This window comes from Fundulus heteroclitus, unplaced genomic scaffold, assembly GCF_011125445.2.
Source record: "Fundulus heteroclitus isolate FHET01 unplaced genomic scaffold, MU-UCD_Fhet_4.1 scaffold_130, whole genome shotgun sequence".
Lineage (NCBI taxonomy): Eukaryota > Metazoa > Chordata > Actinopteri > Cyprinodontiformes > Fundulidae > Fundulus > Fundulus heteroclitus.
In genome coordinates this window covers 530,887-550,011 of record NW_023396542.1, presented here as the reverse complement: position 1 = coordinate 550,011, position 19,125 = coordinate 530,887, and the positions used below count along the sequence as shown (strand labels likewise).

Below are 19,125 nucleotides of genomic sequence, written 5' to 3'. Positions count from 1 at the left end.
CGTAAACAGCGCCTCACTTTTCTACTACTACTTTTCTCTTAAAATCGAAATGTCCGCGTAACTAGAACTCCCCTTCGAAGATGACATCATTTAAATGTTAATTTTCTTCACAAAATTCTTATAATTCAACATGGTTGTCATCATGTTTTATAGATAGTAATGCTGTTTTCGGTGTTGTTCTTGTTGTTGTTGGAGTTCTTGACGTCACATCCTAGTTAGGTGCGCGGGAAAACAACCGGGGTGTTGTTGTGCTCAGTGGACAGCTAACTACAGTCAGGAATGCAAGTTGATTTTAAAAAAAGCATCTCCAGTGTGATCAAAGAAAGCAAAAGAACATGTTAACGAATACATTTTTGACCAGACACCTCGTACTTTTCTACCCCCGAGTACAAATATAGCTGACCATATTTGTGGAGGAAATCAAATTTTCGGTGTCAGAAAACAATCGGTATCCAATATTGTTCCTACATAGAGAAGAATGTAGCGAGAGTTGCACACAAGCTATAAACAATTTATTAGCGTGCCTAGAAAGTTCTATCTCATGCAACATACACATATACAAGTCTCTGTCAACAGCCCCTCTCTTCAGAGTTTAAAGACATAAAATGGAGAGAAAACTGTTGTAAGGTTATCAGCTCATACCAGTTAACACTATAACTGCTAACAAATCTCACTGGGTTGCAAGCCTGAAACTAGAACACACCTAAGTCTGTTATGCCATAATTCCAAGATTCGGGTTTTGGGGTTGCGTTCCATTTGCTGTCAGAACTCTGGAAATTCTGGTTTCTGATTGGAAAAATCAACTGTATTATGGTCGCTAAAGCAAAGTCTGAGACATTTTTAAGGCCGCCTGTCAGATCCATTGTGGCAGGTCCTGTAAGCTGTGATAACCCATTAATACAAGACACAGTTGTAATAGTGTGTCTAAAATCAATTACATGTAGCAGTTGTAGCTCTGAACAAATTAGAAGTGGTGTTTTTATGTTTTTTATGTTGAAACTACAACTTTGAAGGACGTTTATATCACTAGAATGAGGTCTACTGATGGGTTTTGTTAGTATGTTGAACTTGGATTTTCCAAGTTCCCAAAATGTTCTGAAGTTTGAATTCCAACAAAAAAAAGTTGGTGTCTGAATAGTCCAGTATACCATTTATAAGGCAGTGAAAGATGCAGGTACTCCGGCTTTCTCCCACAGTCCAAAAACATGACTGTTAGGTTAATTGGTGTCTCTAAAATTGTCCTTAGGTGTGAGTGTGTGTGTGGATGGTTGTTTGTCCTGTTTGTCTCTGTGTTGCCCTGCGACAGACTGGCGACCTGTCCAGGGTGTACCCCCCCCTCTCGCCCAGTGAATGCTGGAGATAGGCACCAGCACCCCTTGCCAGTCGCGACCCCATGAGGGATAAAGAGAATAAGAAAATGGATGGATGGATGGATGAAAGATGCAGGTATGAACTATATTTTTGCAGTTCTGACAGGCTGGATATTAATAAACCAGTAGCACCGTGTTCTGTACAACCACTGTGTTGCTGTAAAGTCTGAACACACAAAATAGAAAATAAAAACATTATTTTTTTGCTGTGTATTGTGTTGTTTGTCTGATTTAAAATGTCCTCTGAAAGTGAAAACCTTTAAGCAGGTGTTAAACATACTTTTAATTAAGCCCATATTTCTGTATTAAAAATGTGTTTGTTTGTTCGAAGTAATATTCTAATCTAAAATGTCGAGTTTTATTTGCTGTAAGCAGAAAGTATTTTTGAACTGAATTGAATTAAACAAAAACATAATCAGAATTAGCTGAAATAAAGGGTTTATAACAAAAATCTATTTGTAATTAATCTATATCATATCTCTTACTAAGAGAATTAAGTTACTTTTATAGTGCTTGTTGAAAAGTAACTAATTTAGTGGATGTTTGCTATAGCTATGTGTTATAGAAATACTATATGTGTATGAAAGTATCATTGGTTGATATTATGATTTATGGAACTGTTAAAATTTTATATCGTTTGGTGAAGCAGTAAGAATAACTACTTTTATATAATTTTATGGCAAACGTTTCATTTTAAATATTTGTGAAACATTTGTGTTTTAAAATATACTTATTTTTAGTTAAAAAAAAATCATCAGAATTTTTTCTGGCCTAAACCTAGCAGAAGTAGGAATAGATGTCTCAAAATGTCAACGTTATCTAAAATTGCGTAGCTAATGAAAATGGTAAAATGTGTCCCAAATAAATAAAGCGAGGTGATCTGCTGCGTTCCGGTTACCTCGAATATGTTCATAAACACAATTGGTGGAACGGTTTGTCATGCAGGCGATTAATTTGATTGAACACAAACCGACACACCTTGAAACAGATACTTTATAAAGTAGTCGTACTGTTAATCGATGACAGCGATAAAGAGAAACATCACTCCTTGTATGGGTTCCTTTCTCTGTTGAGTTCTCTGCCTGGGAAACCCGAAAATCCGACATTCAAATATCAAGTGAACGCAGCAAACTCAGGCGCTCTCGGACCCGCCCATTTACACAGCGAGGCTTTTCCATTGGTCGAGCTCCGCCTCCGTCACGGCCGTGACTCAGCCGCGGTCATGTGACGAATGTTTTCGTGGAGTCGTTTCCGCATTCGGCGAGCGAATATTCGCCGTGTCATGTGAACGCGAACCTTCGGGGTGGTTCGTTTCAAAGCCCCGACAGGGAGTCTTCATCGAGGCCCAGAGGAGTCCGCTGCCGCCCCCAGAAGCTCCTTCCAGCAGGCGCTCCCGGAAGGCTCGCGTCCGCGGCGGTCAGCCATGGCGGACGAGGAGCGGTCACCGCTACTGTCCGAGCAGCAGTACGGGAGCAACGGCTTCTTCCCGCAGGGAGGCTCGGGTGGATATCCCCAAAGTATGTCCACGTTTCTTTGTTTTTTTTTGTTTTTGTTTTTTTAGTTAACTACAAAAACAAGCCTGATAAATGCTTGACGAAACCTCCGCATATGTGTTTAGCTTAGAAATGTTAATGCAGGCAAGTTTAGCCGCTTTTAGCTAGCAAAGGTTTCACATGGATAAATAAATTACCAGGCGTTCTTCTCCGTAAAAGTTATTCTGCGTTTTAACAGTGCTAAACTAAAGTGACAGTGGTTTTAAAAAGCCGATGTTAGGTTTGCTTGTTTCTTGCATGCTCCACTGTCAGAGGTGTATCATGATGATGACTACATATCCCACGTTTAAGGCCACTAGTTATCAGTTCCTCTCGCAGTATCTTGTAAAATGTATAAAAAAAAAACTTATTTGATAAACAGAGCGTTTTAGTATTGGATTTTACGGTAGGGCTGTAGATCTAGAAACTCCGAGGTTTTAAGAACACTTCCGGTTTTAAAACCACTAAAATATTCCATCATACTCTTCCTGCACCAGGGAAGGAAGATGAGCGGACTGTTTATTTATTTATTCTGCAGCTTGTATGGCAGAAAGAGAAACAAAAGTTCTGCCCCTCCTTGTAAAGTCTGAACACATAAAATAGAAAATAAAAACAGTATTTTTTGCTGTGTATTGTGTTGTTTGTCTGATTAGAAAATGTCCTTTGAAAGTAAAAACCTTTAAGCAGGTGTTGAACATACTTTTAATTAAGCCCATATTTCTGTATTAAAAAATGTGTTTGTTTGTTCGAAGTAATATTCTAATCTAAAATGTTGAGTTTTATTAGCTGTAAGCAGAAAGTATTTTTGAACTGAATTGAATTAAACCAAAACATAATCATAATTAGCTGAAATAAAGGGTTTATAACAAAAATCTATTTGTAATTAATCTATATCATATCTCTCACTAAGAGAATTAAGTTAATTCTATAGTTCTTGTTGAAAAGTAACTAATTTAGTGGATGTTTGCTATAGCTATGTGTTATAGAATTACTATATGTGTATGAAAGTATCATTGGTTGATATTATGATTTATGGAACTGTTAAAATGTTATATCGTTTGGTCAAGCCATAAGAATAACTACTTTTGAGGTATTAGAAATAAGTAATTACATAATTTTATGGGAAACGTTTCATTTTAAGTATTTGTGAAACATTTGTGTTTTAAAATATACTCATATACAGTTCCTCTCGCAGTATCTTGTAAAATGTATAAGCAACTTATTTGATAAACAGAGCGTTTTAGTATTGGATTTTACGGTAGGCGTGTAGATCTAGAAACTCCGAGGTTTTAAGAACACTTCCGGTTTTAAAACCACTAAAATATTCCATCATACTCTTCCTGCGTTTTAAAGTGATTTGAATAAGACACCAGGGAAAGAACCTGAGCGGACTATTTATTTATTTATTTATTTATTTTCTGCAGCTTGTATGGCAGAAAGAGAAACAAAAGTTCTGCCCCTCCTCCACGTATTGCTGGTCACTACCACCCACTTGACTGGTTTCCAAGAAAAAAACATGAATGGATTCCAGTCAGGATAGAGACCGTGTTTCTAGGGAAACTAGTGGTTTTCGAGTAGCAAGCGTTAAATGTTAAATCCCAATAACACCATAAAGAGCAGAGTTTTTTTTATATATATATATATATATATATATATATATATATATATATATATATATATATATATATATATATATATATATTACTGTACCTGTGAGGCAAGGGAAGTTCTGCTGGATAGTGTGTGACCATCTAGGCAAGGCAAATTTATTTGTATAGCACATTTCAGTACAAAGACAATGCAAAGTGCTTTACATGATTAAAACATAGGAAAATAAAAGCAAGTTGGAATAAAATGTAGAAAAATTATACAAGATAAAACATGGGGAAAATGGAAACTAAAAGCAAACATTAAAAACAGTTTGACGACAAGCTTGAACTAATGATGTTTCAGTAAAACAGTTAAATAAATAAATGATAAATAATCAGCAGGTGCTTTTTGTTTAATCAGCTTTAGTCACCATCACAGAATCAAAACAATAGTTCAATTACGCTTTAGATTTCATAATGTATAACATGCTTCATATATATATATATATATATATTAGGGCTGGGCAACGATTAAAATATTTAATCGCGATTAATCGCACTGATTAATCGCGATTAATCGCATTGTATTTACAAACTCCAAGAATGAATTCAAAAGTAGTGTAAAGAGCACTTTTATTTTAATGTTCTGCTGCCATATGAACAAAAGTGTTGTAACATTTGTAGCACTTATCAGTAACACATATTTAGTGTAAAGCTCAACTTAAACATGTAAAACAAAAAATAGCAATAATAATAAATTAAAGCTTATTGCCACTGACAGGGAATTCTCTTTATGGGGAAAAAATCTACCAAAAACAGGCAATTTCTGAGGTAACCGCAGGGAGCAGCATTACCATTTTATGTTCAATACCAAAGTTTAACTTGGCAGTGGTTACAACTAACTTGTTTCTGTCATATTCCATGCTGGAAGAACTTTAAACTGAAATGCTTGCTAACTCGATATGCTTGCGTTTATTTGACGTTGACACGCGGTTTTTTGTTGTTGCTTTCTCGCGCGCATATAGTGAATGGCAGGGGGAAAACAGGCAAAAATACATGGATACTTTGAAACGAGAAGCGACTTCACCGACGGCGTCGATGCAGACCCCCCCCCCGCCCCGCTCCGCTCCGCACAAAACTTGTTCCGGCCGCCAACTCACCGCCTCGCCCCGCCTAAGCTCGCTCGCGGTACCTGCGGGAAACACCGCCTTCCGCATGTCAGCTGTGTTTTTTTCCGGCCAGCACCTTTCTTCCTCTTTGAATCTGAGGCTGGGCTGACAGCGAGGTTATTGGCGCATTATCGCCACCTACTGTTCTGATTCAAACCCCTACACCGCAGCAACAGACCTTCACAAAATAAAAGCATGTGACCAACATGCGTTAACGCGCGTTAAAGAAAATATCGCCGTTAATAGTCTAATGAGTTAACGCGAAATTAACGCGTTAACTTGCCCAGCCCTAATATATATATATATATATATATATATATATATATATATATATATATATATATATATATATATATATATATATATATATATATATATATATATATATATATATATACTTCAAAACTGTAGTTTCTTCTCATGTTCTTTTGTTCCTTATGTCTGTAAACCCACTTCAGTGTTTGCACTTCCTCTGTCACTCTCACTTGTGTTTTGGCGAAGTTGCCAGTTCTTCTGGTAACCTGAACGGCCGTTCATGTTGTAAAATATACAACTGGATGTGAGATGTAAAACACAAAGCTGAGCCGGTCATGGTTTACTGACCTAAATCAGTGTTATTGCAGCCACTAAAACTGCAAAACTTTGTTTGTGAATGCAGTTTGCTGTGAAATTGACCTTTTTGTTTTTTGCTGAATACAAAGAAATTTTTTTTACGCTACTAGGAAAAAAAAGGTTTAAATAAGAGATATCTGAAAACGTTTTGTTGTACTAAACACAATACCTTTTTTATGTAATGTGTAAAAATAGTTTTTATCGTAAATAGAGGAAAATCTGTTGGAGAAAAGCCTGAGAATGTGATCCTATTCATTCAGAATGCTAATGTGCTTGGTTAGCTAAAAGGCTAATCAGGCTAATGCACATTTGCTAATGCTATAAAGTTAGCTTACATTTACTCTATTCACTATGCTAATAGCAGCTTATATATCATCGGTCTAAAAATGCAGCGTCAGTAATAATGATAGCATTAGCATGTTAGCTAAGATGAGCTGACTAAAGTACTTAACAACCTAGGGCTGGGTGATAACTCAATAACAATATATATCAATCAATAGACGTATATCAATGATAGAAAAAAGGGTCAATAAAAAGTTAAATAGAATAAAAGTTTTCCGTCCTTATGCATTCAAGCCATGAAGGTTAATATTACAGTCATTACATCCTCCCAACCAATCACAACGCAGATCCAGGAACGCTCCGTCACCAAGCTCCGCCCCCTTCAAAGAGTTCAGAGAGCACACGTTCTTTTTTAAACCTGTAGTTTTGGTAAAAAGCTGGTTGAATAAAGAGTTGAATTTTAATTCAGTGTTTGTGTGTTCTTTATCTAAAAATAGGTTGCTAAGCAACAGCATAAAACGGCCAAGGGATGCTCTTAAAATGTTTTTAATTTGCTGATAATTATCCATATCAATCAATATTTCTGTTTTATCAAAATGTTTAGTTTTTTTCTATATGGTCCAGCCCTACAACAACCAGTTATATGCTATCGTGAGCTAAAATGCTAAAATAACTAATGCACTACTGATGTCAGCTAGCAAACTTAATGTTCTATGCTTAATCTACATGAAACCTATCAAGACGTGCGCGGGATGCAGTGGTTGCGGCAAAACATTAGTCTGCCACCTGGGATGTGAAAATTAGTGAGTGGAATCAAAGAAAATATTGTCCCCTGATTGCTTATGGTGTGCCTTGTTAAATAAAATCAGCGTGGTCGTCCGTGCGCTGAAGGAATGTTCTGATTGGGATGTAACTCGGTTCACATGCAGCAGATCAGTGCTGGTTATGTAAATAATCTGATTTGCAAAGAGCCGGACGCAGACGTTGGACTCTTTACAACACTGTGCATGACAGGGCATCTGTGTGTGCCGGGTGATTATTCCAGACGAGCAGCTAGCCTCGGTGTAGCCTCTATAAACTCCACTGATTGGCGTTAATAATGCAGCCACAGAGCTCCTGCTTCTGACTGCTGCATACTTCCACAGCCGCCTGGAATGTGACTGGTTTAATGTTGATGCCGCTGCTTGTGATGCCTTTGTAGACCGTCCGGTTCCTTTCAAAGCGACTCATTTACATTCCCCAGCCAGGTCTGGGTGTGCACTGAAAGACAAAAAAATGCCTGTATTAAATAAAACAAACACTGATCACTTCTTCGTTGACTGGCTGTCTTTAGGTATTGTGCCCTTTCCCAGCTTTGTGGCGCCCAATGAAGCTCCGCCTCCGTACTCGCCCCAGGGCAGCCCGGACAGCAGCAGCGCGCCGATCATCAGCTGCCGGGTCTGTCAGAGCGCCATCTCTGTGGAGGGCAAGACGCATCAGCATGTGGTGAAGTGCAGCATCTGCAACGAAGCTACGGTACGTTTTAAAAAGGATGATTTAACCCCATAGACATTATATACGTAGACGCCTCGTTGGGCGGGGTCTGTCTATGCTGCAGATGCGTCAGAGCGTCCGCCATGTTGAATGTGGCAAATCTGCAGTCACTCAGTCACTTAAACAGTATCAGAGGAACTTTAATCTCAGAATATACATTATATTCGTAATAGTTATATTTTCGTGTTTATTTTCGTATCCCTTAGGCTTCATTCTCCTGACTTTATTCTTGTAAAGAATGAAAATAATTATAAGAATCTAACCTGGCCCTATTACTCCAGGACTAAAATAGTTCTGCAAACTGTGACTATTCTGGAAATGCTCCCCCTTAATTGTCATATTATGACGTTTTTCTCATAATATCACCACTTTTTTTTTTTTTTTACTTTATCCTCCTATGACTTTTTTTCTTATTAGTACTTTTATCTCTTTAATACTCCCCCAAAAAGTATTTGCTAATCGTGTGGTAATCCCAGAATCTTAAAAAAGGTGCACATGTTGTTTATAATATATTAACTAATATATATATATATATATATATATAATATATATATATATATCTATATTATATATATATATATAGATATATATATATATATATATATATATATATATATATATAAATTTTTTTTTTTCTTTACAGTTGTGTACATATATACACTTCTATACCGGTGTAAGCTCCATCTATATCTTTCTATCTAAATACTATCTATACAGGAAACATAGACGTTATACTTTCTGCCCGTACAATATGGCGTTGACATCGACGTGCAAACCTGCGCCCAATGAGGCGCCTACATTTATAGTGTCTGTTATTTAACCCTGTATGGTTTAGTTTTATCAGTAGATTTAGCCTAATGTGACCCGTAGTCCTTTGGTGCCATGGAGGTTTGCTTGACCTTCAGGGTTTCTGCTGATGTGGTCAAAATGGAAGCCCGGATTTAAATTATCTCATGTTTACCCGTGTTTTCTGTTTGCAGCCGATAAAGAACGCCCCCGTTGGAAAGAAGTACGTCCGCTGTCCGTGTAACTGCCTGCTGATCTGTAAAGTCACGTCGCAGAGGATCGCCTGTCCGAGGCCGTACTGGTAAGGCTGGAGGGACAATAAAGTCCTGTTAGGGCTGCCGCCATAGTCAATAAAGCAATTAATGGCACAATACATTTTAAGCTAGGGCCGGACGATAATTCAGTAGAGATATATATCGATCGATAGACGTGTGGTTCAATAGAAAATAAAAAGGGTCAATAGAAAGTTCTACAGAATTACAGTTTTCCTTCCATTTACATTCTCTATATTAGATCCTCCCAACCAATCACAACGCAGACCCAGATAGCTCCGCCCCCTTCAGAGTCCAGAGATTACTTCTTTTTTTTAAGGCTTGCAGTTTTGGTAAAATCTTGGTTGAATAAAGGGTTGAAGGTCCAATTCAGTGTTTGTTCCTGTATCTAAAAATAGGTTGCTAAGTAACAGCATAAAATGTTCAGGGCTGCACATATGTTTTGAATTTGTTGATAATTATCGATATCAATCAACATGATTTCTATTTTAGTGATATGCTTTTTTTCTATATCGTCCAGCCCTATTTTAATCACATGATTAATTAAAATAAACTCGATAATAAAGTAGGCATGCTTGCTTTTTTTATCCCCTCCTCTCCATGAGACGGGATAACTAAAGGTTTCAGTACGCTGCATCGGCGTCTGCTCACCTCTCCCTTCTAGTTAGCTCAGTGTAGGAGGGGCGAAATCTCGTATTCCCAGGTAAGAAGATGATCAAATGCTTGGTAGAAAATAAAATGGAACTGGTGTCAAAGACGGCCGCTGCTGTGTGGCGATTATTAGAATTTAAATCAAATGACAGCGGCCGAACGCTTAATCTACCTCAGTCTGTATGTCAAGAGGATATACTTATGTTATTATGATGTTGCCATATTGATTGATAAAGGCCTATAAACGACGGTATTGTGGTTTATCGCGATCATTTTTAGGAAGATTTATTGTCCAGCAGCATTTGTTATCGTGACCGGCCTAAGTCCTATTCACTAAAATAGAAAACAGATTCCAGCAATGTTTGTCAGAATAAAAGTACCACCGTTCTGTATTAAACATGTTTTTTTTTTTTTTTAGTCTCAAATGATAGTCTAACCCAGGCATGGCCAAAGTGCGGCCCGGGGGCCATTTGTGGCCCCTGTACTGATTCTGGGTGCCCCCCCCCCTCCCCCTCCCCCCTCCAACTGCATTTCAAGAAAGATTTGGTTCACCGGCATATGGGGCTGATGCAGATGGAAGATTTTGGTTTTTAATTGAGGCAAAATTATTACAGAAAAGTTTAAATCCTACAACATTCATCTTTTAATAAGCAGTTTGACATTCTCTTTAATTTCACGGTAACATTAATCTAATGACATTTAACTACTCAAAACAGACTGTTGTGCATTAAAATTGGCTAATTACAAAGAACAACTGACCCAAATACTGTTCTTGTATTGCTAGACAAAAAGATTAAAGTTTATTATTATCAGTCAAATCAAATCATTCAAAATCATTCATCTTTTAATACGACAAATTAGCAAAACCCTTTTTTTTTTACCTTTGGATCTACAATGATTTACACATTAATTTCCTACAAAAATGTGTAATTTATTTATTTAAAATGATCATATTTTGTAGAGCAGGTAAAAAATCAACATAATTTTTTTCCATTTAAAAAAAATTGTTGATCTTTTGACCCTCGAGTTCCTTTGAGACCCCTGGTCTAACCTTATGTTGTGTTTTCATTAGCTGTAAGCAGAATGTCATTGATTAACAGAAACAAAGGCTTGAAAACATCACCCATGTTATTAATCTATATAAAGTGTTTCACTTAGCGATGGTTTTACTAAAAGTACCGTAAATTAACTTTTTAATAATCTTATTTATTAAATAAGGCTGTATATCTGCAGAAACAGGCATTAACTCAACAAAAAGCAGTGATAAACAGAAACCTCCTGAGCTCATAACCTTTTTAAACTAAACTTTTGTTGTTGTTTAATGTTTTCGGGCAGTAAACGCATCATCAACCTGGGACCGGTCCACATCGGCAGTGACAGTCCAGAACCGCAGCACCAACCGGTCGGGCTCAGGGTCATCTGTGGGCATTGCTCCAACACATTCCTGGTAAATATGGAAAATGCTACAACTGGCAGCACAGATTATTTCAATTTTATTCATCTTTAAATTTTATTTTATTTGACTTTTCCAGTGGACAGAGATTTCTGACCGGACTTTGGCCCGATGTCCGCACTGCCGGAAAGTGTAAGCGTTTCTGCAGTTCTGTGTATCAGTGAAGGCTGGACTGATCCAAACCTCTCTTATTTTGATATGAGAGTAGTTTGTTTTTAATTAAAAGGCTTTTCTCTCTTTATTTACCAGTTCTTCAGTCGGCCGGCGGTACCCGAGGAGGAGAAGCTGGCTGTGCTTCCTGCTCTTTGTTGTGTTGGCAGCATCCACCACCGGACTTCTGGTGAGTCTGTAACTGTGTAAAACTCTTCTGGTAATTACAAGTTTGTTTAAAAACGGACCCTAACTTTCTGATATAGTCCAAAAAGTATATACGTGATTTCATACTGAAATACTTTGTTTTATGCGATTTAACAAAGACGGACATGTGGTATGGCATATTCTGTAAATAAATATGTGCTCTTTAAATGAAGAGACGTGGTATTACAAATTGATAAATGCAAAAAATAATACTTTTTTTTTTTTTTAATAAACAAGTTGGATTGTTCATTTACATTAATTTTCTTCTCTCACACGTACAATCCTGATCCTTCTCTACACACCAACAATAATCTCTTCATATTTTTGCGTGCTGTACATTCACTCATGCATACAGAGGTTTTTTTAAAGGCCTGGAAAAGTGTTCTTTAAAAGTCATTCTAGTGTCTTACACCCTGCTTGTAACTGGGGCTGGAGCTTAAGACCCTTGAAAAACAACTTTTTTGCACAGCTTATTGAGGTTTTTGTACTCTGTAACTCCAGAATGCTAATGTTTTTAGCTAAAACACTAATTTGTGAACATTTGCTATTGCTAGAAAGTTTGCTTACATTAACGTTATTATGTTATTGTAATAGCGGCAAACAGGAAATCATTGGTCAGAAATGCTAACATCACCACGATGAACCGAGTCAGTAATCCTCTGCCACCGGTCAGCTATCAACTGTGAACTTAATTTACTATATTTAATTTACATCATATGCTTAAATTCCCCTGAAATTATCATTTATAAGGACAGAGTTGACCTGTCTGGTTGCTTTTTAAGGTATACGTTGAATGTAAGTAAGTCAAGGTTATCAGAAACTCCTGCGTGTGTGAAATAAAACTGGAAGGAGGTGAACAAATGTGTGTTTTTGTTTAGGTTGGTACATGGAAGCCCGCCCGGCAATCTAAAGGCATCTACGCGTCGTGGGTGCTGCTGATCCTGGTCTCTCTGTTCGCCTTGATAAGAACCATTTACTGGAGGTGTCTGAAGATCAGCGACCCTATATCCAACATCACATAGAGAGACAGGCAGGAGCTGAAACGGAGGAGATCAAGTAGATGATGAGAACCCAAGAAAACTGGTAAACGATCAAAAATCATACAGAGAAGGAAAATTTAACTTACCGGTAATCTTTTTTTTTTTTTTTCTTTCTTGTGGCTATACTTGATTTGAAGAAACGAAAGAGCTGCTAGTTGTCCAAAAACAATACAGAGATCTTGTCGAGCAATTTTTTTTTTTCTGTCATCATTAAGTTCAAAAAGTAAAGTAAGAGGATTCTGAGCTGCAAAGCAGGACCAGCACCTGAGCAAGGTGACCTCAGGTGTCGTAGAGCTTCTTACGGTCGCAGATTCTCTTTTCATCAACACATCTTCGTTGGCCAACCTTTCAGTTCCACATACATGCACACATTGGGACCAAAGCGGCTCCAGTGCTAGAAACCACAACAAAAAGTGACGTTTCTCTTTGTTTTCTCACAGCCGGACCTCCAGGCCAGAGCATTGTCCTCGTTTATATTGAAATATATACGTTTGATTCTCCCTCTGATGCGTTTCTTTGTGAGATCACAACGCAGGGAGACTGTTTTTTTTTTTTTTTACACAGGTCACAGTATTCATCTCCGTATCCTCCCACCTGACAGATGTCTTAACATCACAAAACGGATCTATAAAGACAGTTTTAAACAATAGTTGTAATTGTAAATGTACCTGGCAGTTCCAGCCAGCATCTTCACCCTCTGGCTACTATTTAAAACCTATGAGGACCAGACGGTGATACGAAAAGAGCCAGCGGCATTTAGAAAGTCACGGTTTATAGATTTAGCCGAATTATAGCTCGTTATATTGCCCGTCACAGGCGATATAACTGTATTTCAGTGCCGTCACATCTGTTTAACGCTAGTGTTACATTTTCCTGTTCGTGTTTGGCCTAAATGAAAAAGATAAGACGTGGAAGCAACTCGGGAGTTTTAATCGTGGTGCTCAGAAGCTTTTCGTTGTCCTTTGGTCCCAAAGAGCCCGTCTCCAGCTCCTCCTCCTCCTTCGTTTGGCCCAGCCCAGCGCCGGTTCTGAAGTTGAACCCTTATGGCATTGGAAACGGAGAGGGCTTTGAAGTGTTTTAATTTGTGTATAGGGGGGGGGGCGAAACTGCTAAATAATGTAAAAATGTTCTTTCCTGAATTTTTCTTAGCTTACGGTGCTGTTAAAATGGCAAAGTACGACTGCTTATATCTTCTAAAATGATTTTAAAACCAATAAAACAACACTTTTTCATGCTTTGCACCTCCAGTGAAGTCAAATCGTTTTTTCAGGCATTCACAGGGACGTTGATCTTAAAAGACTTAAACACTTCTGTCGGCCGGTTAATCCATAGCAGAGTTTTGACCGTAAAAGATCCGATCTACACAATCTTTAGGGAGAAATGGGCTCCGACGTTTAACAGCTTGGCCCTCTGGCTGGGATCTAAACCCATCGAGACATTTTATGACATGAACGGCTGGTAAACGTGAGCAGATGACCTTCTCAATTCTCAGTGGTCAGCGTCGATCACGTCCGATCCCCTGAAGATACCGCGGAGACATTTAGCCCTGCTTTGTGGTACAAAGTACTGCTGGTAGTAAGATTCCTCCCTCATGGACTGCTTCTGAGAGCGAGTGGTCCCATCGTTCTGTGTTTAAACATCAGCGTTTTTTGTTTTGCCAGATTATTGGGGAATTATGAGGGGAAAAATGAAGTGAAACCAGGAAGTTGTGGACATTTCGCTGAACTGTGGCGTTTTTAAATAGACAGGCTGGGGGGGTCGTTGACACGGAGGTGACACGTCGTTTTATTTGATACCCGTTAACGTTTGAATCACATCGACACAATTTATAAACCTGGGATCTGCATCAGATAATTATTCCCTTTCATAAATGAATGTTTTGATATTTTTATGCTATGCTTGTATGCTTCATTAGACTATATATACGCTATTGCAAGAGTTAAGAAACAAAAGACACTCGGCAAGGAAACGGCTCTAAAACTAAAACTGAAATTCAATCTGATCCAACTAATTAATTAACAATTAATGTGGGTTTCTTATCTGCTTCAGACAGAGATGAGCTGCGTCTATTTCCCATCTAGCTCTAGGTTAAAGACTAAAAACTGAAATTGTCTCATAAGGTGACCTCTTCTAAGAAAACTCAAACTACTGTTTGTCCAACTTAAACTAAGGGATGAAGGTTTAATGCGTTTTAGATGACTAGTACCCACCAGCGCCTCCTGCTGGTGTCGTGTCTCCAGGAAAACAAGTAACTATTTTACCTCTCGGAGCCCAAATGAACATGAGATCTAAAATACGAAGCATTCATCTCAGAGGCGTTGTTTATTTAATGCAACCATTAAACTAGATTTATTCTCTGAGTTCAAAGGCATTAAGTAACCTCTTGTACATGTTTTGTTACCAATGAAAGGCCTTTGCTCGGTTTGGAGAGTGTGTAAAAACATATCGTGTTTCATTCGCAGTGTATTTAATATGTAAATAAGATGAAACAGATGATTAGTTTATGGGTAAATGATCCTGGAGGCTTTAAGTAAGTTAATTATTCTATGTTTGTGTTTATTAGCATGTCAGCGTCATAATTGTCTAATACAGGGAACATATATGATTTACTTGTTTTTTTGCTTTTTTTTCCCCCTTTTGTTTAGTTTATCTGTGAAAATAAAAATCACAAACTTTGGCAAATCTTATTTTTAAACAAATATCCAGATATAGGTTTTTGAGTTCTGCAGAAATCTTTGAAGTCGTCGGCATCTTGGAAGAATTCTCTGGGAATATTTTAATCTGAATTTAAATAAATCTTGCACATAAGGGTTAATTTCTCTGTGAAAGTGTAAATACCCCCCCCCCCCCCCATGTAATTAATATACGTACCTGCTGACTGTGACATGTTGCACTACATTGTACTGAAGTACTACTGCTGTGTGGTTCCTTGACTGTGTTTATGGTGGATGGATGTTTTATTTTGTATTTTGTTGAACAAAGTAAAACCTTTTAACCAAGTCTACAGTCGAATGTGTCTGGTTTTCTTTTTTTGTGGTCTTTTTTTTTTTCTGATGCCAGGTTTCTGGGTTGCTTTAGGCACGTAAAAAGTCACAAGTCTACAAGAATTTTAGTTTTAGGTGTCAATTTTCCACATATAGCCTGAACTTACAATTATATTCTAAATTTCTACGTTTATTCATTTCTTTTTTCTTTTTTTCATTCATTGCTTTTTTTCATCAATTTAGTTTTTGTTTCACGCCCTATTAGTTTTGTAGTCCGGGATGAGGTATTTGGGCGTTTGAATCCTGTTTAAAAAAAAACTACAAACCCCATGATGTTGGAAAGCAGGAAGCTGAGACAAAAGGAATAGATAGATAGATAGATAGATAGATAGATAAACTTTATTCCGGACTCATGGTTCAATAAATACATACATAAAAACATGAATAAATGGATAAGAAGGGAAAAAAGTACCATCAATCTCCGCTTTTCTTACAAAGCTTGGAAAAGAAATTGGAATTTAATAGAAAATATCATTCATTGTCCCTTAGTGGGGAAATTCAGCTGTACAAGCAGCAAAAGGAAAACTTACAGCATCAGAATTTCACTCCTGAAAGATGTTTAAAGTTGTATGTTAAATTTTAAACTTACTAAAACCTAAACACCCTTTTAATGTCAGCTTATTGTGGATGTATTTAAGAAACGCTCTGTTGAAACAAAAGGATTTCAACAGCAGGAATAAATCTGGCATTGAGTTAAAAAACCTAAAGATAACCGAATAGTTTGATTCCCCACAGCAGAGGTGCTGTGGACCAAAGAGTGGACCAAGGTGGTCAGCTTTTAACTTGCTCCACAAAATATATGCATCAAGTATTTTACTTAAACTGAAGTTGTCAGATTTCCTGGAGAGTAAAATGGTTGTGAAAACCCAAAGTAGACCAAAAAAGTTAAAAGGGTTTTTCACGTTTGCCGTATTAAAAAAAATTCATCAAGTTTGTAAAATAAATTACAAACTGCACCACGAGCCACGCCCCAAATAAATCTGCAACTTTTCCTTAATTATTTTCCCTGTAAGACGAACGAGGGACGCTTTCAAATCATTCAAACTCCTCATTCCCTTTTAAAGCTACGTAGTCTTCCTTAATTTCATCAGGAAACATTAACCAAACCTGAGATCTTTTTATGTTTCCATGCAGAAAATATCAAAGACTTGTGTATACAGAATAAAGAATTCACACCAAGAGGCTGTGGTGAAACATGTCCAACAGGAAAAAATGCGTTAATTCTCTATTCTACAGAAGTAAACCTGAATCATTGAGTAAAACCATGATTATTACAAATAATTAAAATGAAAATAAATGATTATTTGATTAAAATGAACCATTAATCACCAATAATCCAGTTTAATAAAAATTAATTTTGATGCATAAAGCAGACGATGATGGTTGAAAGAAGAGGTTTTAATCTTAAACGATGACTGCCGATGTTTAAACTGCACTCATGGAGTGAGCTGCCATAAAGGAGACACGGAGCAAAGTCTGCCATGAAAAACAGGAACTGAAAACGGGTGAAAGGTCAGCGACAAGAGCGCAGTGACATAACCCAGAGTTAGAAATATTAAAATATGGAATGAAAATGGGAATGTTTACAATGGACAAACAACCTCAGGGAGAATGGAGCAAAACGCAGATCCTGGTTCCACCCATGCCGAATCTTGGCCTGGTAAACTGGAAAACCATAATCAAAGAAATGTAAAAGAAACCATTCACTAAACAAAAATAAGTCATTGTATATTTATGAGTATTAACAACTAAATTAATACCATGGGCATGTTCAGTGGTGGTATTGGTGCTTATGGTGTCAAGGCAGCCTGGGAAGCAGCTGATATTGGAGGGCACCCAATCACATCTGAGCTGCTTTAGCATTTTCTGGTCTCTGAAATCAGTGAAAATTATGTTTTATGATAATCAACTCCCTGTAGTTTTCCCAGAACAGCAGACTTTTAACTGCTGCTCTGGAACTGGACACGTTTAAAATGTGTTTTTTTTTTTGTTATATAAAACATGCTTCCATACGCACGTTGCCCAGCTTTAAAGTCTAATTTTTTTAATACTCGATGTATGAATAAAAACGCTTGTTATTCAGACACTTTGATCAATCAGTGGCGCGGATGTGTTCCAGCGTCTGTGTCGTCCTCCGTCTCTCGCTCCGTCCAATCAGAAGGCTCGCTTTGTTCCAAGTCTAGAATCAGACTTTGGGAACCAATCAGGAGGCTCGCTTTGTTCCAATTCCTGGAGCTCATTTCGGCTGCACTCGGCTTTTCTCGGCAGCTGCATCGTTGCTCCACTGATCTCTATTTATTCACTGGATTGCTGATTTGGCCGAAAAACTGAAGTCACTAACCGCCATCTTGCTACTCCCTACTCTCACAGAATCCCATAGGATTTGGTCGCAACAACAAGCAGTTTTCTGGCTGTGTGAAAACGTTTCACAGGTAATTCTACAGTCAGTGGATGTACTAACACTATCAACTACTAGGAAATTATGTGCTGAAATATTTTACATGTTATTCATATCATATTATATATATATATATATATATATATATATATATATATATATATATATATATATATATATATATTCGCATCTGAACGCCAGGCTGAGGTGAACTCTATACGCCTCTATTTTAATACATATCATCAAACATTTCAGTATTTTAATATCAAATGTTCAGCAAAGTTGTTGGATGATCAATTTTTGTTATTTTCCAGGAGGAGGTCCAATGTCTTGGAAGGTCAGCCAGGATAGCAGCGCGTCCTGAAGCTGGCCCCCAGGCCTTGGTGGAGGTCAGGAGACTGAGTGGCTCAGTGAGTCCAGGGTGGACCGTCTCATCTGTCTCTGGCAGCGTCTGTCAGAGCGAGACAAACAGAGACTGGTCTACCTTTACAGGTATCGGGAGAGGCAGATCAAGGGGCGCTTTGCATGTCTCTGGATTATGAAGACAGGAGGTGCTGTTCAGCAGGTTGACGTTTTTTATCTCCAAGCTTTGATCTGTTTTCAGTTTTAACTGAATGATTCACAGAATCATTCCTGATTCCAGGAAAAAGACTCCTAGGGCGAGTCGCTACCAGAGCTCGCTCTCTTAGACTTAGACAGCTTTATTTGTCATTTTGTATGCACAAAGTGCGTACAGAACGACATTTCGTTTGCAAACAGCTTGAAAAATCACAGTAAATTACACTAAATTTCAGGATAAAGATGCAGCAGCGATTTATCCCCTTCACAGAGAAGAACGGCCGGCCTGGAGATGAAGCAGCTCCACCACGGTGGAGACCAGCTCATCAGGAACTACGCGAACAGCTCCAGATTGCGCAGACCACAGCATCCCAGCCCTCCTTCACTTAGAATCAACTTCTTAGGTTCTGGTTGACCGCATGTTTTATGATATTTGTAGTTTTTATAGAAAATAACTTTGGATTTTCCTCTTTTCTTCA

The 19,125-nt window shown here is 37.8% G+C and overlaps 1 protein-coding gene across 1 annotated transcript; it reads left to right on the top strand.

Annotated features, from left to right (window-relative positions):
- Window positions 1-2,601: 2,601 nt before the first annotated feature.
- LOC105935960 (type I phosphatidylinositol 4,5-bisphosphate 4-phosphatase-B-like) lies at window positions 2,602-15,650 on the top strand. The gene is given in 9 exon segments (XM_012876594.3): window positions 2,602-2,637; window positions 2,639-2,678; window positions 2,681-2,887; window positions 7,888-8,069; window positions 9,068-9,174; window positions 11,132-11,243; window positions 11,329-11,381; window positions 11,499-11,589; window positions 12,485-15,650. Coding segments are annotated over 9 exon segments (972 nt in total). The 3' UTR covers window positions 12,629-15,650.
- The last annotated feature ends 3,475 nt before the right edge of the window (window positions 15,651-19,125 follow it).